General features: G+C 40.1%; 1 protein-coding gene across 2 annotated transcripts in view; it reads left to right on the top strand.

The window, feature by feature from the left end:
- MND1 (meiotic nuclear divisions 1) overlaps positions 1-25158 on the top strand; it is a 43954-nt gene that overhangs the window by 16702 nt on the left and 2094 nt on the right. For both annotated transcript variants that reach the window (XM_042469961.1, XM_042469959.1), the window contains exons 5-7: positions 13991-14065; positions 16390-16504; positions 22954-22998. In XM_042469961.1, the coding sequence (XP_042325895.1) occupies positions 13991-14065; positions 16390-16504; positions 22954-22998 (235 nt within the window). The remainder of the gene's footprint in view (positions 1-13990; positions 14066-16389; positions 16505-22953; positions 22999-25158) is intronic.

Below are 25158 nucleotides of genomic sequence, written 5' to 3'. Positions count from 1 at the left end.
TTAATAATAATAATAATAATAATAATAATAATAATAATAATAATAATAATAATAATAATAATTTGTTTTAAAATAATAATTATTATATTAATAATAATAAGTTATTAGTTTGCTGAGGCACCAGAGCTCTCTGGCAGAGATGGCTCAATGTCTCACGACACTACAGTTCCCAGAATTCCATAGCAGTGAGCCAGGACAGTTAAAGTGGAGTCAAACCAGATTATTTCCACGTGCAGATGCAACCTCCATCAGATCCAAAGGATTTACTTCCAAGTAGACCTGCAGCTTCTACACTGATTATTTTGCAGTGAAAGAATTTATTATTATTATTATACATTTGGATGAAACAGGACATTTAGAGATAGGTGACACACTTGGATGAAGCAGAGAGCATTTAGAGATAGGTGACACATTCGGATGAAGCAGAGGACATGTAGGGATGGGTGACATTCCCTATTACTCACGTGAGGCTAGCATTCCTGGAAAGGGATGGAGGGAATGAAATGAAGGGTAGATTTAAATCTAGATGACAGGGTTGGGGGAATGAAACAGGAGGCTGGAGGGAGAGATAGGAGCAAAGGAGGCGGCCATCGGAGGCTGGGGGGGAGAGATGACAGGAACAATTCACGTGAGGGTTGCATTCACAAGAAAGTGGAACTAAGAAGTACCCCCCTCCTTCACCCTGGAAGTGTAAAAGGTTTGGATGCGTTTAGACCCCCACTGAGCGCAAGGGTGCCAACTTGAATCGTTGAATCCACATGGTATGTACTGGTGTAATTTAAAGTGCTCTCACTCCGCTTTGACTCAGAAATCACCACAATTAAGTTCTTCACGCGTGATAGTTCATCACGTGAATTGCCTTGGATTCGAAGTGACCCTGCTTCACCCTCTCTACGGAAGTGCTTTGAATTGCGGCTCCTGTTTCACGTGTGATAAGATGCTTAGTAATTCACTTGTCAAAATAATAACAACTGAAAAGGAGTTCCTATAACTAGTAATGAGTGCACGGGGTTTGGAAAAACTTTTTTTAAAATAAGTTTTATTAACAAAGACAAACAGGGATATTTGCATATTAATACAAGATAGAGGTGAATAAAAACAAAAAAGAACATATATACATATGTAAAACCACTACCCCACTCTCTCAACCCCTCCCTGCAATCCCGTTAACTTCCCACACTACTCTGTCTTTAATTATAACACCCAATTATGCCTCTATAATTGATCCATCTTTAACAAACCAAGCTTTCTGCATTACCCTACAACTTAATGAACAATAACTTTGCATTTATTCTCTAATAACTTCTCTCCTGCCCTCGCTCCTCTATATCTTTAATCTCTCTCTCTCTCTATGGGCTCCTTCCCTTCTGACTTCAAACATGCTCTCATTTCCCCAATTCTGAAGAAACCCTCTCTCGACCCCTCTTCTTTGTCTAGCTATCGTCCAATTTCTCTTCTTCCTTTCTAAGGTCCTAGAACGAGTTGTTTATTCTCGCTGTATTAGGTTTCTTGAAGCCAACTCCATCCTGGACCCCTTCCAATCTGGCTTCCGCCCACGGCACTCTACAGAGACAGCCCTCACCAAGATCTCAAACGATCTCTTGCGGGCCAAGGCAAACGGCCTCTACTCTATTCTCATTCTTCTTGATTTGTCTGCGGCCTTTGACACTGTTGATCACTGTCTCCTGGTTAATTTACTTTCTGACCTTGGGTTCTCTGACTCTGCTCTCGACTGCTTTAAATCTTACTTGTCAGACAGATCTTTTGCAGTGGTTACGGGTGGTCAGACTTCATCCTCTGTTCCCCTATCTGTTGGAGTTCCCAAGGGCTCTGTCTTGGGTCCCCTTCTGTTCTCTCTATACACACTGTCCCTAGGTAAACTCATCAGTTCTTTTGGTTTCTCCTATCATCTGTACGCTGACGACACTCAGCTGTATCTCTCCACCCCTGACCTTTCGAAGGGGCTTGAACAGCAAGTTTCTTCTTGTCTGACTGCCATCTGTCAGTGGATGCAGCTTCGGTGCTTGAAGCTCAACATGTCTAAGACTGAGCTTCTTGTCTTTCCACCTAAACCCACCCTTCACTATTCCTTTTCTGTTTCTGTCGACCACACTTCTGTTCAACCGGTTCATCAAGCCCGCAGTCTTGGCTTCATTTTTTACTCTTCTCTGTCATTTATTCCCCAGATCCAGGCCACCGCCAAGGCCTGTAGATTCTTCCTCCACAACATTGCCAAGATCCGTCCATTCCTCCCAGCCTCTACTGCCAAGACTCTAGTCCATGCCCTAGTGGTTTCACGATTAGATTATTGTAACCTCCTTCTGACAGGGCTTCCTCTTTCACACCTCCATCCTTTAATCTCTGTCCAGTATTCAGCTGCCCGTATTGTCACATCCACTTGCCGCTTTGACCATGATTCACCTCTTTTATCCTCCCTTCATTGGCTCCCCTTCCCCTTCTGCACCCAGTACAAGATTTTATTAATGACTTTCAAAGCCCTCCATGGATTGGCCCCTCCTTACTTATCTGACCTTCTTTCTCCTTACATTCCTACTCGCACCCTCCGCTCTGATAGTCAAGGTCTCCTGTCACAGTGTAGGACTACCACTGCCCCCTCCCGAATTCATCCCTTCTCGCTTGCTGCCCCTTACTCCTGGAACCTTCTTCCCCCACATGCACACCTCATCACTTCTCTACCCAGTTTCAAAATTGAGTTAAAGACTATATTGTTTAGAGAAGCATTCCCAGAGGTGAGCCCCTCTCTGACCCAGGAAGCCTCCTTTTAACCATTAATTAAGAAGCCAAGCCCTTCCTCCAGTCCATCTGCCTTGGTCCAGGCCTCGGAGGTGGAGAACTGCTGGACTTGATCCCATTCCCCACCATCACTCCCTTCTCCTTTTGTGTCGTGTCTTCTTAGATTGTAAGCCTGAGAGCAGGGAACTGTCTAACTAAAAGATTGTATGTACAGCACTGTGTAAATTTACAGCGCTATATAAATAAAGGTTAATAATAATAATAATTTAGAAAGGTCTTCCTATCTAATCATCAAACCATAATAGTCACATTATCTCCAGTTCTTTTGTAAATATAATTTATAAAAGATTGCCATGTTTGCAAATATTTTTGCATTGAATGGCCTTTTAATAACAATTTTATGTTCTGGAAGATCAGGAGAAAAGCTATCTTGACTCTACACTGTTTTTAGATTTAACCTCATACCATTCTTAAGAGATGCCATTGGAAATGTGACAGTATCTTCCTTTCATTTTCTTAAAACTGACAGGAATGTTCCATTTATGTATTACATGTTGAGTAGCCCTTATCAGAAATGCTTGGGACCAGAAGCATTTCAGAATGGGGGTTTGTGTGTTTGTTCGTTTGTTTTAGAATATGCAAGTAGCATAGGATGTACCTGTACTGTATTTGAGAAGCTGGAAAGAGATTCAAAGCTGGAGAGAAATGCAAAGATCTGTGAAATGGTGGGAGGCATACATCCATGCTGAGCACTACACTTGGCTTTCTGCCATTTCACAGATCTTCACTCTCTCTCCAGCCTCACATCTTTTTGCTGCCAGCCACCTGCTTCCACCTTCAAGGCAACAGTGGCACTCCTCATCATTTGTCTCTCCATCTTCACTTCCTGTTCATTCACTATTTTTGCTGGGTATGATATGTGAGAGTAGAGAGGGAATCTAAAAGATGGTTGAGCATTGTAGCCACCACCTTGAAGATGGCAACATACAGTACAGTTTTAGAGGTTTTTGAATTTCTTGATTAAGGATATTCAACCTGTGTATGCATTCATACGCAGAGAGTTAAGGATCAAATTGCGCGCACACACACATTTATGTGTAGCCCCCAGATTGCAGTGTTGTGCCCCTTGGAACTGAAAAGTTGTGCATACCTGTTTTTTAAGATACTTGTATTAAAAAGTATTACCTGCAACCAAATTAGCATTGTCCCGGATGATTACATAACACATGCACTCTCTATGTCAGCATTCAAAAACACAAACTCAGTTCAGCAGCTACTTTAAAACCTTTATACTTTATTCAGCCTTTGAAAAATTTTTGAGCCACACCCAGAACAGTTTGGACCAGCAGTGGTGTCTGACTCATCTACATCTAACCAAGAAAACAAGCCTCTTTGTGCTTGGAAGCTTTAACGGTGTGGCTAGAGTGACTAAAACTGTATGTATGCTGAGTTTGCAACTGAAATGGCCTCCTGTGACCCTGGAGAAGTATATATATTTTTTATTTTCATCTTAATCTTATTTTGTATATATCCATCTTTTTCTCAATATGGGACTGAAGGCAGTTGACAGTATGAATTAAAACAGAATGCAAAAACCATGGATAACATGAACGTTTTAATAAAACAATTCTGCCATCATACTGAAAACATTAAAAGCTTTTAAAAGCCATAAACTATATAGTAATTATAAAAATGTAATAGGTCCCAATTAACAGACCCCCTACAGCAAGCAGTTAACACTCAAATGCCTGGATAAACAGAAAAGGTATTTGCCTACTGGTGGGAAAAAAGCAGAGAGAAGGCCAACCTCACTTCCCATGGGAGCGAATTCTAGAGTATGGGAACAGCCGTTGAGAAGGCTGTCTCCCATGTCCTTACCAAGAATGCCTGTGATGGTAGTGAGACTGAAAGTTTTCTTCCAAGGATCTTAAAATTCAGGCGGACTCATTTTGGGATATACAGTGGTGCCCCGGGATACGAAATGATCGCGTTACGAAATTTCCGGGATACGAAAAAGTTAGATTGGAAAAAACTGTTCCGGGTTACGATATTTTTTTCGGGTTACGAAATTTATTTCGGCGCGAAATTCAAACGCAAAGCGCGGCTAGCGGCTTTCCAGCGCTAACGGAAAGCCTTTTCGGGTTGCGAAATTATCGGGTTACGAACGGAACGGCGGAACGAATTAATTTCGTAACCCGAGGTAGCACTGTACAGTCTTTCAGATAGACTGTACAGGGCTTTATATGTCATAACCAGGGCTGGGGAGTAGTGGTAATTTTGGGGTTACTCCTTGTCCTACTCCAGAGCAAGATATTTTCCCTTAATGTTTCTCCTACTCCTGTAAAAACCTCTTACTCCTTACTCCTACTCCACAGCCCTGGGGAAAAGCCCCAGTTGCTTTGCAAGGCTGGTGTGTACGTGTGCGTGTGCACGTGTGTATGTGTCTCTCTTTGCCTCCAAGCCCCTTCCCATGTGCAATATAATAACATTGTTTTTTGGTGTTTGCATGTACAATATAATAACAAGAATAAGGAGTAACAGATATATTTTGTTACTCCTTATTCCTCCTTCTATTCCTGTAAAAACCTCTTATTCCTTTACTCCTTAGTCCTACTCCCCAGCCCTGGTCATAACCAACACTTTGAATTGTTCCCAGAAGACATCTGGTAGCCAGTGAAGCTATTTCAGCAGGGGAGTTCTATGCTTCTTTTAACTAGCTCCAGTCAGTAGTTTGGCTGCAGGATTTTGAACCCATGGTAGTTTCTGAACAATTTCCAATCATAGCCCAATATAAAAAAGGAATATAATCAATGTGTGTGTCATGGGGCCAGATCTCACATGAATGGGCAGAGCTGGTTCTCTAGTTTTAATTATGCAAACACCTGGCCATTGCCAATACCTGGACCTCCAGGCTCAAGGCTGGGTCCAAGAGTATGCCCAAACTACAAATTTAGAGTTTGGGGGATCATAACATCATCCGACACAGGCTGATGGGGCATTCAATTGACCAGGAGCACTTCTGTCTTGTCTAGATTAAGTTTCAATTTATTTGTTTATTTATTTATTTTGTCATCTCTAGTCAGTTATAGACACTTAACACTGGTTTTGCACCTTCCTTGAAAATAGATGGGAAGGAACATTGATGTTTGATGTCAAGAGCATTCTGGTGACGTCCAACCCCCAAACTCTGGTTAGTGTCTCCCAATGGTTTCATGTAGATATGGAATAGCATAAGGGGACAAAATTGAATTCTAGGGGACTCCACAAGTCAATGACCATTGCATTGAACAGGAACCTCCCAAATCAATGGTTGAATTTACCTTCCTAAGATAAGCCAGAACCACTGTAAAACAGTGCATGTCAGTCCCATCCTAGAGGGGCAGCTAAGAAAGATACTGTGGTCTATGGTTCTGAAAGTTGCTGCCAGACCCAGCAGAATCAACAGGGGCATACTCTCCTTGCCCAGTTCCTGGTGTATGTCATCCACCAAAGAAACCAATACTATCTGCTTGAAGCCTGAACCCAGACTGAAATGGATCCAGATAATCTGTCTCATCCAGAAACCCCTGAAGCAGAGATGATATCACCACACTCTCTAGACCTTTACCCCAAAAAAGAATACAGAAGACTGGCTAGCAGTTACCTAATGACATTGTGCTCAGGGAGGTTTTTTTTCCCAGCAGGACAGAACTTTGCCTTAATCCTGTAAGGCAGGGGTTCCCAACCCTTTTGACTCATGGAGCCCTGGACACAAGTTGGGAACTGCTGCTGTAAGGTATTCACCATTCCCTTTGCCCACTCAGCCAGGCCTTTCTTTTATAAGCCAGGTAGAACAGAGGTTGCACATTCATGTGGGTAACTCTCATCGCTTTAAGAATCCTGTGCACATACTCTGGCAGCACAAATTGAAACCTATCCAATAACACAGGACAAGCAGGAGCCAAGATTACATCTCCTGGAGCCATATCAACCCCAGCATTTATATCAGAGCAGATCCGAGTGATTTTATCTGTACCATGTACATATTCATCACAGTGGGCCTTGAAGAAATTACAATACATCTGCCTAACTCACAGGCTTGTGAGAATAAAATGTGCATTACTTGGAGCTCATGGCAAGTGGATTTACTATCAAAAATTCAACAAATATGTCTATATAGAATGTGTTTCTAATAATGGAATGTATTCCTAACTGAAAGCATGTTTATGAGGTTGTGTTTGTCATGGTTTCAGTAAGAAAGGTGCTTCCAAAATGTGCATGCCACTTTATATTGGATACAGTGTGTAGAACTTGAACAGATAGATAGATGCTAGCAAGATTACTCTTGCTGCCTTGTTAAATAGTCATCCTGCTGTGTCTTCGCTTCCCTCAAAATACAAGCAGAGTTTCTCCTTAGTTTGCCGTTTCCTTGCTGTTCTGCTAATAACTGGCATTTCTTGTTCTACGTGTGACTTCTTTTCTTGTTTTACTTTATCATATGTAATCATGTTGTAGCTGGTAATGTTCTTCCAGCCATCAGGCTAGCTGGCCCTCATTTCTGAAGGCACAACTTCTGTAACAGTCATATATTTTGCAGGTGAGGTTTATCCCATTGTTGCATCTTTATGCTGGCAGCAGGTTCATCTGTGATGTGGGATTTCTACCTGTTTTGTAGTTCTCAGAGGCACAGGAGTGCTGGAGGATTGACAAACCTACTAGTTTCTCCAGGGAGGGAAAGCCTGAGGCATTTAGAGTTAGCAGACACTGTCAAGACTAGCCAGGACATGAAGTGTTTGTGTGAGTTGATCACCCTTCAGTTTGGGGTGGGGAAGGTGGCTCAGAAGGTGAAGGAAGCATGTTTCAGTGAAAACTGATACACATGAGGAAAAAGAAGCCATAAACATCAGCAAAGCTTGATTCTATACAAGACGCACAGGAGGACTAAGTTTTCTGCTCGTCTGCAATGCTTATATGGGCAATAGAGAATTTGCACTAGGATTTTCATGCCATCAGATTTGGGAGTATTGGTATTTTGTCCTTAAACTAATTGCTAGAATAAGTAATAGAAAAAACTGCTAGAAGAAATGTTCTTTCTTTCAGTTAGTCTCAAAGGTGCTACAAAATCTCTCTACATACTGATTCTACAGACTAACACGGCTATGTGTTTGAATGCTAGAAGAAATGGCATCATTAATTCACATTCCATGCTTCTAAACAGCTCACTAGAACAAAATCAACTTGCCTAAGCAAAGTGAATATTTCCAAATGCAATTCTGGTATGATTTAACCAGTGGAATGAAAGTACAGTGCTGAAGTAGTGATAATATATTGCCAGTAAAATAAGATGAGAACATGACACGTTTCATCTGCAACACCAACATTGTATTACCACTGTGTGTCTTGTGTAGATTCTGTATATGCTCACAATGAGTTCTGCTGTTAGGCTGTGTAGACCCTTGAGAATTAATTGCAGCCAGTGAACCAGGTGGTTGATTCACGTTTTTCCAACAGTAAATGTCAAGCTTCTTCCCCTAATCTTTAGTTGAAAACTTCTTCTTTCTACAAGAGTGAACATATGATGGAGATTGGAGGGCCATTTTTAATATTTCTGATACTCACATTGTTGCAGTGCACAGCCAACATTTTCTGCACCAGAAGTGATGTTCTAGTCACTTTCACAGTGAATTGCTTGCTATTTCAAGGTGAAGGGCCCTTGAAACAGGGTTAAATTACAAAATGTGCTTCTAAAAGTTTTTTTAAAAAGTAGCTGGGGCACTCTTGGGACCCAAAGGCCACATAGGACTGCCCTCCCCAAGGACTGGATGGCTCTTTCCAAATGGCTCTCTAGCCACCCACCTTGCTTAGATTTTTATAACTTTTGGTTATATTTGAAAACTGCTTCTGTATTGCTTTTTTTTTTAAAGAAAAAACATTAAAATTGAGTTTGCATAAGTAGACTTTTCAGTGAGCCATGTGTCTCTCAGACCCAGACTGCAAGCACAGTTGTGGAGCTTTTGTTACTGCATGTAAATTATTCCTTCATAATTTTGTCAAACTATGAAAGGCGCGTTACAGACGCGCCGAAGGGGCATGCTAGGGTTAGGAAGGGGCATATTAGGGTTGAGAAGGGGTGTCCCTTCCAGACACCCCTCAATCCTAGTACGGACCGAGTCTGTACAAAATGGCGGCGCCCATTCACACGGGGGCCGCCATTTTGATGCTGCGGACGCATAGCGTCTGGACGTCGCACGGCGGAAGTGATGCCGCAAGTGCGCGACTAGAGCCTCATGGCACCACTTCCAGGGCGCAGAAAGAAGCGCCATTTCGGCACTTCTTTCTTGCTGCGTCCAGGAACCGTGCGGTTTGGCCGCTGCGGTTCCCGGTTGCAGCAACTGGTAGCGGCAGCGGCAGACCACTGCTTTTAGGCGGTCTGTAATGGGCCAAAGAAATATTTTGCCTTCGTTAATTAATGCTAGCTATAAGGCTTTCTTTATGCTAGCATAAGGCCTTTTAACTAGAGAGAAAATCCCTTTCCTTTTCTGCTGTTGCACATATTCAGCATGAACAGAATCAATTGAGTAAAAGAATATACTGTTGCTGTTCTTTAGAAGACTAGTCTTTTGAGTTTCTGTACATTGTTGGTCAAATTCAAAATAACAATGTTATTTCCACAGAAGAAAAAACATAGAGCAGCACCTTTGTGAAAAGTGAGAACTGCAAGGTCTTTAAGAGGCATCTATTCCAGCTCTCTACTTAGAGATAAGATGAATGAACCATTCACCAGATGAAGCATATTAATCTGGGTATTAAAATTAGTGTGTCACACGTGGAGAGCAGGTGCTTTATAAGAAATGTTTGTAGAACAATAGCTTTAGGCAGTTCTTGCAAGCCAAAGAATGTTGATCAACTAGTGTGTAATACAGTAGTGGTGAGAAATGGGTATAATGATAGGCTGAAGCTGGCCATAATACATATGCTCTGGGACTTGCAAAATAGTAGAATGATGCTCTAGGAAAACAAAAGTGACAGAGCTCTTTCTCTGCTTAGATGTTGAGGGTAATAAAGGAAACAAGCCAGCAGACTTTTCAGCATGGAAAATATTGAAAATTTCAGGAAAACCACTGTGCACCTATTTAGTTTTGCACATGTGTATTGTTGCTGACCAAAATAAGAGAGGTTTTGCAGATTGCCATGTTTGTCTACAACCCACACCCTAATTATATCAATAGATTTTCTTTTTTTAACTAGTAACATTTTAGATAGCTTGTTCTAGTTTTTTAGGAGTGTGTGTATTTCTATCTTCCTTTATGTATTTTAGAGGAAAGTGGCAGTAAAGTGTTTTTTCCCAAGACTTTGATCCTGATTAGTAAGTAGATGTTAAGCTGCACTTTGCTGCTTCAGACATAACTGAAATTCTAGTTTCAGTTTTAGGATCAAAGCTCGTCTAAGAGCACACAGAAAAGGAAGGAATGGATGGATTGACAGGTTTTACACTTCATAAACTATCCTGTATGAAGGCAGGATTTTTGTTTCTGTGCCAGCTTACATTGTATAGAATGTACATTGGTTTTGAAGACCATCTGGATATGACATCTCCTTGGATTGTGTTATATGTTATAATATTACAAGCCACATTACATTACAGCATCTCTGTGTGTTTAATAGATGTTGTATAAAGAGGTATCTGGAAAGGGCTTTACCCCATCATCATCATCATCATCAGTGTCTAACCCACATCTTCCTCTGGATCTATGCAGGAAACAGCTATATAATACATCATGCCAGTTAAAAGAGCATATAAACTGATACATATTAAGAACAGTCAATGTGTACTTTAAAATTTATAATTTAAATTTGAATATTGGCTGTAAGGAATTTAATTTTGCAAATGTATTAACAGCTACGAAGGTGAGGCTTGAATGGTAGTTTGGATTCGACTGTGATTACTTGAATAATATGGTTAAGATATTTTTTAAATATTTACTTGTGGGAGTTTTGGAATCGTTTACCTCTAAAAAAAAAAGCAAGGTCATTATAACAAGGAAATACTTGGTGTGCTTAAACTTACTGGTAATAGAAATTGACTTCTAGACACTGCATACATTAGGGATAACATGTGTGGCCTGCACCATGATCATAAATGTGCTTATTTGCAAGTAAGGTACATTGATTTCAATTAAACAGGTTTCCAAGTCTTGTGTTTTGTAGTGAGGTTTGTAGAAGCCTTTCTATTTTAAATAGGGCTTAAACAGTGGTAGAACAAAGTTAAGAATATATTTCTGGTTTGCATGCTTAAAGGATTGGGATCTGGAAGACTGAGATCCAAGACTGATTTTCTGACAGGAGAAAAAACAGGAGAACAGCTCTGTAAAGATATCCTTGTACTAGGACATCTTTTTGAAAGGCTTCACCATAAAAGGCAATGAGGACAGAGTGGGAGCTGTAAGTACTTGTCAGTGAGTCAGTAGAACAGAACCTTAGCAATGTAGCTTGCATGATAAGTTGTGAACCATTCTCTGTTTTCAGAAAGTGCTATGTAAGCAGAAGATCTAGAGGTCTTAGAAATACAGTGTAGCCCCACCCTGTCTATAATAGGCTGTACATTATAGATGTCATATGCATTCCATGAAGCTTATGGTTGAAATGCTTAACAGCTTAGGGACATGTAAAGGAATTGTCCAGGGACTGGATCTTTTTCTCACAGTTAGTGTTTATGCTTGCTGGGGGATTTTGGAACCAGTAATGCAAAAAGATAATTTTTCCAAGTTCTACTTTACTGACTCAGTGATTACATTGTGGATGATAGTACCTGCTAATAAATGTGCACAAACTGGTTGAATTCATAATATGTTTAGTTGTTTTTTCCTTCTTTGTCACTGCATAATTTAGGATCCTCCAAACAGAACATAGCTCAGCATCCACATATGGTAGCTGTCCAGGGTTTACTGTTGTTTCAGTCCCAAGAGGCAGCAGTAACAGGGAGTTTAAATTGTCTTCCAGTGACAGTATATGGTTTGTAGTCCACATTCATCTTGTTGTAATAGATATTGTACCCCATGATGGCGCAGTGGTTAAATGTCTGTACTGCAGCCACTCACTCAAAAACACAAGGTTGCGAGTTCAAGACCAGCAAAAGGGCTCAAGCTTGACTAAGGCTTGCATCCTTCCGAGGCCGCTAAAATGAGTACCCAGATTGTTGGGGAAAATTAGCTTACAGTTGTAAACCGCTTAGACACTGCTTAAGGCGGTATGAAGCGGTATATAAATGAAGCTTGTTTGTTTCTTTATATAGCTGAGGTGTGGTTTTTTTAAAGAAAAATCGATTCTGATGCGTGCCCAATAAATGGGAATGCCAGATCAGAATCAATTCTTTTTTCTTTTTTTTAACAATAGAACTGATTGAAAAATCAATCTATTGATTTAGCAATAAAGTGATTTAGCAATAAATTGATTTTTTGATCAGTTCTATTTTTTTTAAATGTCTCTCGTCCTCCTCCTCCTGGATCTCCTGACCTTCCCTTGCTCCCAGGCTTTCTGCTTCCTTTTGTCCTTCCTTCCTTTTTCTTCTCCCCCTTCTTTTCCTTCTTTCCAACCTTCCTGCTTTCCTTCCTGCCTCCGCTGCTTTTCTGGGGCTGGCGTTGTTATGTAATGCTGTGATGCAGCAAAATCTTCATATTTACACTGGTTTCAAGTTATTAATAGCTGTGTTGATCAACATTGTATCAACATTGTCTAAAAGAGTACATATAGGAGGCATGAATGAGAGTGACCATACAGTATGAAAGCAGTAGATGGCACAACAAGAGAACTACCCAAACAAAGTAATGATTGGGAGACATCTTGAAGCAACATAAGGTTCCAGGAGGATATGTCTAATAGAACCTACTATAGCCTCTACCATCATAGTTCAATGGTAGGACACATGTTTTGCATATAGATCCCTGTTTAAATCTGGTAAAGCCTGAGTCTAAAACTGGGGAGTAGGTTCCAATCAGAGTAAAAAATGTTCCACCATATGAGCCAGTAGTATGAGTCAGTGAATGGCAATTTTCTTTGTTCTTGTCATTTTAAAAGTCAGTGGTTAATGTAAACAATGCAGGGTAGGCATAACCAGCAATGGCTTAAATCAGTAAGCCACTATTCTGCTATTTCCTGCCAAAAGTAAAGAAGGAAATGCAAAAATAGACCTTTGTCACAATGGCAAAGGTTGAAGTGGCACAGTCTGCTTGGGAAAAGTTCAGATAGTATAGCTGGAGAGAAGGGGAAGTATTCCTAAACTGCATTCAGAACTGGGACTGTTTGTGGCAAAGATAACAGCAGGACTCTTTACCTAGTCCCTTACCTGAGCCCTTCTTCTTTCAGCACGGCAGAGTCTGAAGCAGCCGAGAGCTTCTCACTACCACCATTGCAAGATTCCTGCCTTTATATATTTGGCATTTTGAAGGGTTTGTAATCTGAAGTGCTACAGTCCACATGCAGATTTATTTATGTTTCACAACTAGGTTCAAATTTCTGTAGTCAATGTCAATACATGTTTCTATAACTTCTTATGAGGAGATGTCTGAATATAAATGTGTGGGAAAGTCCCCAAGGCATTTACTTGTACACTTAACCATCTATTTTAAATGGGGGTGGGGTGTGATAGGAATGGGAAATGTGGTAGGCCTTTCTAGACAGAATGACATTTTAAAAAGAATCACAGAAACCAGTCTTTTTATAAGGCACAAACCAGCTCTGAAACTACATTCTGTGTATGGGTTTGGTGTTTTTGTTCCTGCTTCTGGAAGGGTTGCATGCTTATTTCCTGATATTAGATGAATATCACATTTATCCATTTGAAATTAATTTCCAGGGGGATAACTCTGTTAGTCTAACACAGTCTTTTTCAAACTTTTTTTTTTATCTAGGAAGAACACTTAAAATAATTTTGAGGTCTCAAGGATATTAAATGTGACAGTGCCATAATAAATGCTTTGGTCTTCAGTACCACATATTATTTGTTGTCTTTGCTACTTAATGTCATTCCCCCCACCCTTTAGAAGGAAAGGTAATTGTGTGTGTGTGTGGGAGGCGGGAATTAACTGAATTCTCTGCACTTCTGGTTATTGAAATATTTAAACTTAAGAGTGTTAATGAAACAATCACATCTCAATTCGATTCCTGATTTATTGCCAAAGTCTAATTAAGATGAAAAAATTATAATTCATATTCAGATTAGGTTTTTATTGTTTGGCTTATCCCTTTTCTTTTACGTCAGTTCTCAGAGTTTTGCCAGAAGAAAAATATCTTAGAAGAAAGCATTGAGAAGTCAAAAATTGGACGCCAAGATACTGTAAGTTTTATTGCTTTAGAAATTATAATTTGTATTATCTGAAAACTTTTGGGTCTAAATTGAGCTACAGTAGACCCATTGCATCAGTAGAATTGGTCAGGGTTGCAAGCCACTTACTGGCCCAGTCCAGCCAAATTTAATCAGCATTAACAACAATCTCACTAATTAGAGTTGCCACATCTCTTATTTCCAAGGAAACCTAGATCTTAGGGGATGTCTTTGAGTTGTGGTTTTTTTTTGGCAAACAGGGTCATGTGCCTGCCCTATCTATTTTCATAATACCAAGCCAAAAAATATTCATAATTCAGTCGTAATAGCTAAGTAGCAAAATGCTTTAGGTTTAGAACCAGCTCTCTTAATAATGCACAGTCACCAAATTATGGAGAGCTTTATTTGTATACAATAGCAAAATAAAGATTATGCTAGCAAGTTATTAAAGAACACAGCAAACTATATAGAAATCTGTATGGCCAAGTGAAAATAAGAAGGCTAATTATCTGAGCTTTCATACATACCAAATGTATAAGCATGGATCTCTTAGCAAAGCAGAGATCTAGACCATAGTTTTAACACAGTCAAAACAGAAGACAAAAGACATAATTTTCATTTTGATATGAAAAACTACCCATAGCTTAGATGGTTCCAGCTGGCCAGTCAATACAGTTATAAATCTAAAATTTCTAATATGTTGGTATCTATGCCAGTTCTTTCCAAACACTGTTGAAAACACATTTCGCTAATCAGCAGGGCCTGTGAACATACTTGAACCACACATAAACAAGGAAATGACACAGGTACTTTGAATATCATACCATTCCAAGGTAGATTTTTTTTAGCCTACCATGCAAGCAAGCTTGTACAAAATGGAAACTTATAAGCAGGCACAGAAGACAGTGTTTCTTCACAGAACCTAAGTGTTGATTTCATAGTTTCACTTGATTCATTGAGGTTATCGTAGTTGGAACAATTAGATTTAGATTTAGGATACTGTGAAAGTTTGTTTGTTTGTTTGTTTTCAGAATACCTTCACCTTGGAGGGGTCAGGAGATAATTGGGCCTGCATTCTTTTCTCTGTGAGGGAACGCTACGTATCATTGATATTTCTGTGGGAAGGGAGGACAAACAAAAATTTACTGGTCTAAAGGATGGGAATCATGAGCCCTACACATGTTATCAGTCTGCAGCTCCCAGCATTCCTCATCATTGGCTGTGTTGTTAGAACTGTAGTCCTTGTGTTCAGAAAACATCTGTATAGCATTTCAACAATATCTTGCATTCCAGCAGTTGCCTTGGTCTAACCCTTAGTCTAACACATCTTCAGGTTTAAGGCTGCAGCTGCTATCCATGCTGTTTGGACACTTCCAGCTGCACCAATATAACATTGGCAGAAGCTACTCAGAACTACTCTAGGTGATACATATGTCCTGCCTTCAGACCTCAGAACACAAGTTTGCATAAAGTTGGAGTGTGTAAAATATAGCCCTGTGGACTCCACTTTTGTGGTCTCTGAAGCCCCCAGAAGTTCCACAAAGCCTCTGGTCCCAATTTTGGGGGCCATTTTTGGGCAGTTTTAACCTTAAAATCACTCAGCTCCCCCAAAGCCATGAAAACATGCAAAAATAGTCTCACTTCAACTGCAAACATTCCAGAATATATACTGTCTCCAAATAACTATGGGCCAGAACAGACCGACCAGAAAATCCAGCTTCTGGGTGGCTTGGGGACATGGCGTTATGACGCTGTACACCACCAAGACGCCCAGAAGCTCAGCCAAGCAGATGGGGGTGGTTTCAAGATGCTCCGGGGGTGTGGTATTTTGATGCCGCTTGCTGCCAGAGCACCCTGAAGTTGCACTAGGGCTGCTGCCTAAGGCGGCCCAAATGCAGCCTAAATAGGAGTGCATATTTTCCACTTCATTTTGAGCTGTGGAAGGCACCTTCAGGACCACAGTGTGTGTTTGCCACAGTCCCAAGGTGACTTGGGCGGGACTCCACCCCTTCCTGCCAGTCTGTTCTGGTCCTGAGTCTTTTGCAGTTATTCTGAAAATGGTATCGGGAGAAGACGCAGCTACACTTTTTGTGAGAAGCTCTGTAGACGTAAACAGTAGTGTTTGGGCTTGCTAAAAGTTCTTAAGTGGGGAGGATTGGACCCCTCACTCCTCCACACAGTTGTCCTGCCTCATATAAAGCCTGTCCCATGGTATGAGTGCCGTAATTACAAATGTGTTTGTATTTTTAAAAGAGAAAGGGGGTAGAATGCTACAATCTATTCATAATTGCTGGTATTTAATTCTTCAAAATTTTCTCCAAATAAAATGAACCCAGGCAGAACGTGCTGCATTAACAAAGCAACTTGCTGCCCTTCGACAAAAGAAAGAGCAGCTAAAGGCAGAAATAGATAAATACAAAGAATGTGATCCAGATGTTGTTGAAGAAATCCGTAAGTAACATTTTTATTGCTACTTTTTGTGTATTGTGCATTTAGTGTTGTATCTAACGTCATTTGGTGTTGAAGATAGAGCCCCTTTTCCATAGGAAACCAGGGCTTGCAAAACAGACCAGAGAGAGCAGCAAGTGGATTTAAATGGGAAGTGTTTTTCCATAGGAAACCAGGGCTTGCAAAACGGACCAGAGAGAGAAGCAAGTGGATTTAAATGGGACGTTTTTTTTCCATAAGAAGCCAGGGCTTGCAAAACGGATCAGAGAGAGAAGCAAGTAGATTTAAATGGAGACTTGTTTCCATAGGAAGTCAGAACTTGCCAAATGGAGTGGGAAAGAATTGTTAAATGGAGATTGGGGCATCAGGCTTACTTGCTTTAGGGCCTTTCTAAACACTACTGATGGGTTGACACTTCTATAAGTCTACCCAAAATTTTAGGGTCAATTTTGGAACATAAATTTCTTGATTTATAGTCAAGTATATACGGTAATTGGGTGAATAGGAAAGCTAGGTATTCCTGGATGAGGCAGATCTTCATCCATTTCAGTCAGGTTTCAGACCTGGTTATGGGACAGAGACAACTTTAGTCACTTTGGTGGATAATCTACACAGGGAACTGGACAGGTGGAGTGTATTCCTGTTGCTTTTGCTGGCCTCTCAATGGTTTTTGATAACCATCAACCATGGCTCCATTTTTTTCCTAGAAAGGAGATCTCAGAGGGTGATGCTAGGGGATTACTGTTTGGCTCCCTGACCATTAGCCTATGGAGTTCCTCATCTACCGTATATATTCAACTATAAGTCAATCTCGTGTATTTTGGGGCCAAAATTATGGATTTTGATATGACCCATGGATAAGTCGAGGGTAAAACGTAGGGGCATATAACAAAGGATGTAAAGTATGATGAAAAGGAAAATAATGCCAAAGAACTAAGAAAATTATGGCAGGCATAACTTTGTGTTCATCCTAAAGGCTGGATGGATGAGAGAGTAGAGGGGATCCATTCTTTTTGGTGCTCCCAGGATAGACTGAGCTCTTGCCTTTTATTCAGAGAAAGGGGATGACTCCTTTTTAATATATATAAGAGGTAAAATACAGTACTTACATTGACCCGTGGATAAGTCAACCCAGTTTTTTGGGGTCAATTTTCTGACTAAAATTTCTAGATTTATACATGAGTATATACAGTATATGAAATCTCAGGGAGAGGTTGTCTGAAGTTCTGAGGTCAGTTATAACCAATATGTCCATGATAATCCAGTTCCTATTATTCATCTAATTCCAAGAAAGCTGTTTCTGTGCTAGTGCTTGGATGACAAATTGAATCTTAAACCAGAGAAGACAGGCATTCCTGTTCAGTCAAAAGACAAATCTGGGGATAGAGATTAAACCTGTTTCAGATGGATTATGATCCCTCTGAAAATGCAGATTCACAGTTTGGGAGTACACCTGGATTCAGTGCTAGCCTGAAAACTCAGGTTTCAGCAGTGACCAGGAGTGCTTTTGCACAGTTAAAGCTAGTGTGCCAACTGGAGTTCATGGAGTGTGTGTTTTTAGAGAAGTTGGATCTAACCACAGTGGTTGGATTTCTGTACATGGGGCAACCCTTGTACCAAACCCGGAAGCTTCAGCTAGTGCAGAATATGGCAGCTAGGTTGGTTACTGGATGTCCCAGGGCCGACCATATAACACCGATTCTGCATGATCTCCATTGGCTGCCTGTTCACTTCCGGGCACAATACAAGGTGTTGGTTATAACCTATAAAGCCCTAAATGGCTTGGGCCCAGGGTACTTGGAGGACCTCCTCTCCCCATATAGTCCGCCCCGCACACTCAGGTCGTCTGGGAAGAATCTGTTGAGGATCCTGATAACAAGATATGTATCAACCTCCCAAAGGGCCTTTTCTATCTTGGCCTCTGGGATCTGGAACACCTTTCCTGAGGAACTCCGCTCCGCCACCTCCCTGGATCTCTGTAAAAAGAGACTTTCCTGTTTTGGCAAGCTGATGCTCCTTGATGATATATGACTCCCCCCTATATGTACAGCATTATTGAGCACATTTAGCTGGCCTGGATTTGATGTATGGTTTTAATCTGTATTTTGAAATGTTTTTATTGAAGTTTTATTTATGTATTGCAATTTTTATCCTGTATTTTGTATTTGATATTGCAATTTTTACCTGTATACGCTTGATCAAACGGAATAGCATGTTTATAATAAAGAACATTATTATTATTATTATTATTATTATTATTTGTTTTGGGTACATCCTGTTGTGATTACTGAAATGTGCTCTACATGAGGCTGCCTTTGAAAAATGCTCAGAAACTTCAGCTAGACCAAAGAGCCACAGCCAGGTTGTTAATTGGGACTAACTACAAGGAGCACACAGCTCTCTTGTTGCAACAAACTCCATTGACAGCTGGTCCGTTTCCAGGCACAATTCAAAGTATTTGATGGTGCAATGGTTAAATGCCTGTACTGCAGACACTCGCTCACAAACCATAAAGTTGTGAGTTTGATACCAGCCAGGGGCTCAGGCTCAACTCAGGCTTCCATCCTTCTGTGGTCGCTAAAGTGAGTACCCAGCTTGTTGGGGCAATTAGCTTACAGTTGTAAACCGCTTAGAGATTGCTCTGGAGGTATAAAGCAGTATATAAATGAAGCTATTATTGCTAAAGTGCTGTTTTGGATTTATAACACTCCAAACGGCTTGCGTTGAGGCTTGTAGGTTAGTAAAATGAGTACAGTGGGCCCTCTCCTTAGGCGAGGAGTGTTCCGGAACCCCCCCCCCCCCCGTGTAAGGGAAATGTGCATATGCTTGCGCCCCCATAGGAAACAATGGGGTACGTGCGTGTGGTGGTGGTGCGATGTGCGCTGGTGCACACACCATTGTTTACATTGTTGTGCGGCTTCTGCGTAAGCAGGAACCTGCATATAGTGCACCCATGTATGGCGCGGGCGCACTGTACCTAACTTGTTGGGGGCAACTGGCTAACTCTAAGCAATTGGCCTAGAGAGAGTTCAGCACTACAAAGTGGTATAGAAATATAAGTGCTATTGCTATTTGAAGGACCGTATCTCCCTATATGACCCCAGTAGGGTTTTAAGATCATCTGAGGAGGCTCTCCTCTCTGTCCCACCACGTTCTCTGGCTCATTTAGGGGGAACAAGTCAGAGACTCTTCTTGGTGGTTGCTCCCAGACTCTTGAACTGCCTCCCAGTGAGACCAGGCTGGCCCCATCCTTGCATGTTTATTACTTTTGTAGAGTACCATTATTGGGAGAAAGGTGGGATGTTAATGGATGAGGATGAGGATAAAGATGATGGTAGAAGTTTGCCGTTTCTTCATCTGACTACATTTTCAGAGCTGAATTTTCCAGTATACTTCCTAATGCCCCTTTTTTGCTAGAAGTCTTTGTACATCCATATTTTCTTTTGCTTCTGTCCATCCCTATTTTGTTTGTTTCATCCTTCATCAGCACACACATGCATAGTTAAATTTTTGTTGTTGTTTTTTTGCAAATGCAGGTGCTTCCAACTTTTTGTTAAACACATTCCTTTAGAGTCTTCCACAAGCTTCCGAGTTGCTTTCAACGTACTGACACATTTTCTTTATGCTGTGTTAGCTGTATAAGTATTGTTACTTTAACTTCCCCATCAGGTTTAGATGGGATACCTCACACATTACACACAGAATCATGATATAAAAAGATTAAGCACCCCTGAAAGATCTTTTGAGAAGATGCAAAGTCCATGAGTTCACCATTTGAAATATATTGTCTAAAGTGAGGCTGAATTTAAAATTCTCTTTTCTTTTTGTGTTTAGCTGCTTCCTAACTTTTGTATTTGGATGCAATGTGATAATGCAGAAAAAGACAGATTTTATATGCTCTCCGTTACTATCCTCAATGAAATCATTGAAAGAGTCCTATTGTATACCTTAATTATGCATTGTATTTGGCCCAACATCTGTGGAGGCTTTCTGTAAAATGAAGGAAATGCATACAACAGTGTTGCATCTGCCTCTGCATTCAAGAGCATATTAAACACTACTGTATAGCTGTGCATCTGTGAGGCTGCATTGTTAAAGCACTGCATCTCTGTGAACCTTTTTTAAAAATGCTCTTGTCAAGTCCCATCAGTACAGGCTTCCTGTGTCCCTCATGGAAAGGTCAGACTGTCAAATCTCATCAGTCCATAAGTACTGTCTCTCTAAAAAGTGTCTGATAGGGTTTGTGAGGACTAAGTAACAAAAGACGTCTGTCAGCTCTACAAAAAAACATTTGGCTGCCACCATATGCTGGTTTTAGTTGGGCTGCCCACGCACTATTGACCTATTTGGGTTTTCCCCCTCTCTTTGTTCTAAATAAGAAAAGCTGTTACTTAGAATTTAGCTCCACAGTAATTGGTGGAAGGTGAGCTGAAAATCTATTGCTTACATTTTTTTAAAAAAAATCTCCCCTTAACATGTCACAACAGCCAGTTATTTCCATGTATCCCCATCCTTAGGTTTCTGTTATGTCTTCCTTGAGTAGAAGAAAAGAAGATAAAATTCCTTCTTAACCTTCTCGAAGCATATCAGCTCAATGAATGTACATGTTGTTTCTCATTGCATGTTCGCACTTCCTCTTTCTAGGTAACGTAAAACTCAGAAATCCATTTCCCTTTCCAGTAAAATTTATTCCAAAAACCTAAATGCACCATGATCTATGGTGCAGGTTTTTAATACAGTGAAATATTTCACGTTACTGAAGACTGAAGAGCTTGAGTTTTACACACTTAACCTTCTTGTTTGTCTGGCAATAGTTTATTTTGCAAGTTAAGTAGGTCTTTCTTGTAGTACAAACTTTTATAACAATAGAATATTTTATGTTGCCTTAATTTCTCAGTATCCCTAGAGACAATCTCTAGGCTATGGTTTGACCATTGCCAATGAATAATGCTCAGCAAGCACTGGCAGGACAAAAGGGTGTGTGTGGGTGTGAGAAATATGACAGCTCTTTCAGGGTGTCAGTGTGAGAATTTGTCTTGAGACCATAAACACTCTAAAAGGGGGGTGGGAGCTGAAAGGCATTTGCTACTTCATCAACAAGTGGATTTTTGTTTGTTTCATCTGCAATTCATATCTGGTCCTTCTAAAAAATTCTTTCATTTTGCCGTATGTTTATGAAATTTCCTAGGGCTGACTTTTTCCTTTGCCTTATTCCATAAGTTGTCTCTTTGTATGAGGAGACAAATGTGTCAGCATGGACTCAGGAACCTCAGTGTGGAAAGAATTTCATGACAGTTACAGTGCTTTATGCCAGGAGGTGCTGGTTCTTATGTAACATTGGTTACTTGAATAAATTGCTGTCATGATGGAGAAGGGTGGCTGAAAAGAAGACATAAACTGCTCTGCAAAATGAGGTGTTTCAAACAATATGAAAATAATTTAAATAATTTTAATTTAAACTTAAAATAGGGAATGAAAGATTTTTGTAATTAATCTATATTTTCCTAGAAGCATATATATCTCTAGTGAAAGAGAGAATGAGAACAGCCTCCTTTTATTTTAATAATAATAATAATACAGTAATTTGTTTTATTTATATACCGCTATTCCAAAGATCATAGTGGTGAACAGCAAGTAAGCTAATTAGCAAGTAAGCTAATTTGCCCCCCAACAGTCTGGGTACTCATTTTAGCGACCTCGGAAGGATGCAAGCCTGAGTCGAGCTTGGGCCCTTTTGCTGGTCTTGAACTCACAACCTTGTGGTTTTGAGTGAATGGCTGCAGTATAGGCACTTTAAACTTAGGTATCATTTTCTGTGGCTGTATTTAACTGATGATGCAAAAGTGGTACTCCTTAGAAGGCAGGAGCTGTGGCTTCAGAGCTGGATATACTATGGAGTGTAGCCTTATGTAGGATGTAGCCTTATGAAAAAATGCAGTGGTGCAGTTGGGATCCATCTGAGCTAAAACAGGAACAGTCAGAGCTTAGCCTTATTGATCTTCATTTTTTAATATGTGTTTGATTCATGACAATTTAACACATTTACAACTAAATAATTAATTTTTATAGTAAATAATTAATTTTCATACTGTTTTGATCTCTTGTGTTTGCTGTTTAATTAATATTTTTTAATTTGCTCTTCTGTCTGACTTGTTTAACTGGCTGTTGTGCAATAGATATTTGTAATTAAAAGAGAAAATAGTCACAGTTCTTGATTTTTTTCATTCTTTAGCATACATGCAAAGACCATCTCTTTAGAATGATGCTTCTCTTGATATTTGTGGGTTGGCTAAATAGTCAGAAAAGTTTTAAAACATTTCTAAGCCTTTGAAAAACAGGAATTTTGCTTCTTGTTCATAGAACCACTTCAGAATGTAATTTTAACTCTTTTTGATGTGTCATGTTACGAATTTAGAAATTACCATACTGATTTTTTTTCTTGTTCTTTTCAGGTCAAGCAAACCAAGTAGCTAAGGAAGCAGCCAACAGATGGACTGGTGTGTGTTTACATTCCTTAGCAGAATCCCTACCCCTTCCTTGAGCAAGATTAAATTGAGAAGAAGGAGTAATCAGACATAAAACTTTAAAAATTCTTATCTATTAACTAAGGAGTTAGTAAAGAAGAGAGTCAGCATGGTGTAGTGGTTTGAGTACTGGGCTATGCCTACGGAGACCAGGGTTCAAATTCCTACTTGGCCATGGATATCCATTGGGTGACCTTGGGCAAATCACACTCTCAGTTTTGGGGATTTATCACATGAGGCAGGTAAATTGTAATTATGCCAGGATAATAGTATCTTTCATTGGGGCATACCATGTGACACAGTTTCTTTTCTGGTTTTTTTCCTGTGGGAGACCTTTTCAAAAGTGTTTGTTTTTATTAGCACAAAAAGAATCTGTTAATGATCTCCTTTCCCACTACTGTTCTGGTATAGTTTCAAGCATGAAAGTTTGATTTCACTTGAATGCCAATTTTGGGTGGTCAGGAGGTGGTCAGTGGGTGTGCTTTGGGTGTAGCTTAGGTGCCCTTTGCTTCAGGTGAAAAAGAGAAGGGGTAGAAATTTCAGTATAATTTCCTTTCAGTTGGCAACTCAACTGAGAAGCTATTGACAAATGACTGCTCCCTCAACTGGGGCTTGTCAGAGATGCAAAACTGCTCACTGCAGCACCACACGAACTTGCAGCCCCATTCCAGAGTCTCTCTTTCTGTCATTCTCTCATTCACACACACACTTTCACATATACCTGGAAATATATGTGGAAAGGAGTCTTACAGTTCAAAAAAGCATTTATTTCATTTATCCTTGAACTCTTAACTAATTGCTGGTAGGTGAAAGCCAGCATCAGGATCAGTCAGATAGATCAGTAGCTGTTATCTTTCATATGCCAGTGATTAGTTGAGTCTGAAGCTAGAAATCTGATCTATCCCACAAAGAAAAAAGCCTTTTTTAAATGTAACTCTGTTTTCATTTATATTTTGGGGAGTGGAGGGAAGGGCAGGCATATGTGCTAAACTAGGAAAAGGGCCAGGGATAATGTCTTGGAGGGGAGGTACTGGGTAGGCATTCCCAAATGCTGTATATGATAAGCTTTTAGCACAAATGAAAATTCAATCCCAGAAAGGTTCCCTAAAGTGTGATAGGAAAGAGAGCATATATAACATTTAGAAACAACACTATTTTAGCAGGAAAAGAGCCTTGTGATAAAGTCCTCAGAGGAAGACAAAGGCAAACGTCTGAACAAATCTTGCTAAGAAAATACTGTGATAGGTTCTCCTTAGGGCCTCCATTAGTCAGTAATTACTTAAAGACACACAACAACAAAAACAACTCAGTGATTTTTTTTGGCAAGTAAATGGGTTGCTAACAGTCCATATAATCTTGTCTTTGGTGAAGTCTGCCATTACTCAAGAAAAGATATGTGTGACTGGAATGCATGCTACCTCTTATGTTTATCTGCTATATTACTAGCTTTAGTCATTGCCAGCTACAGTTATTTATCTTGTCTGGTACAAACCACTGTATGTCAAGCAAGTCCAATTCATAAGTAAGATAGAGAACAGAAGGGTTGGTTCTTTCAATTTCATTTGTTCACTGTAAAGCAAATGTGGAGAACCTTTGGCCTCCTGGATCATGTTGAACTCCAAAACACATCAGCCCTACCAAGTATAGCTAATGGTGAGGAAGTTGCAGTCATTAGTATCAGAAAATCACAGGCTCTGCACCCATGCTGTAAAGCAAAGGTATCTAACTTCAAATTAGCAAAGCACTTTAATTTAGGCCAGTAAAACACTGACATAAGTGAACCTGGAGTCAGTGGTAGCTCTTAAATTTGATTGAACAGCAGCTCTTAGGTCATTGTATGCTGTTCACATAAAATAGCTACCTTATTTTAATAAAACTAGAATGGGCTGGTCACATGGGGAGCAGTGTGCCATATTGTATATTGCAACTTAACATGACCAGTGCAGTGTAAGTGTGCCTGCCCTGAACATCCAACATTTGGCTTGCCTCAATTCATAAGCCCTGGAAAAATGGAAAATAAAATGTACATATGCCACTTACCAAATCAGGCAGGAGCTGAAGAGAAGTTTTCACAGGCTTTATTGCGTTGGTGAGTGAAATCACAGATAAGAGACTGCGACCAAAAATAGAAGC

The sequence above is a fragment of the Sceloporus undulatus genome, chromosome 5, assembly GCF_019175285.1.
Source record: "Sceloporus undulatus isolate JIND9_A2432 ecotype Alabama chromosome 5, SceUnd_v1.1, whole genome shotgun sequence".
NCBI lineage: Eukaryota > Metazoa > Chordata > Lepidosauria > Squamata > Phrynosomatidae > Sceloporus > Sceloporus undulatus.
Note: the sequence above shows the minus strand (reverse complement) of the source record. Positions and strands in the feature narration are given on the sequence as shown.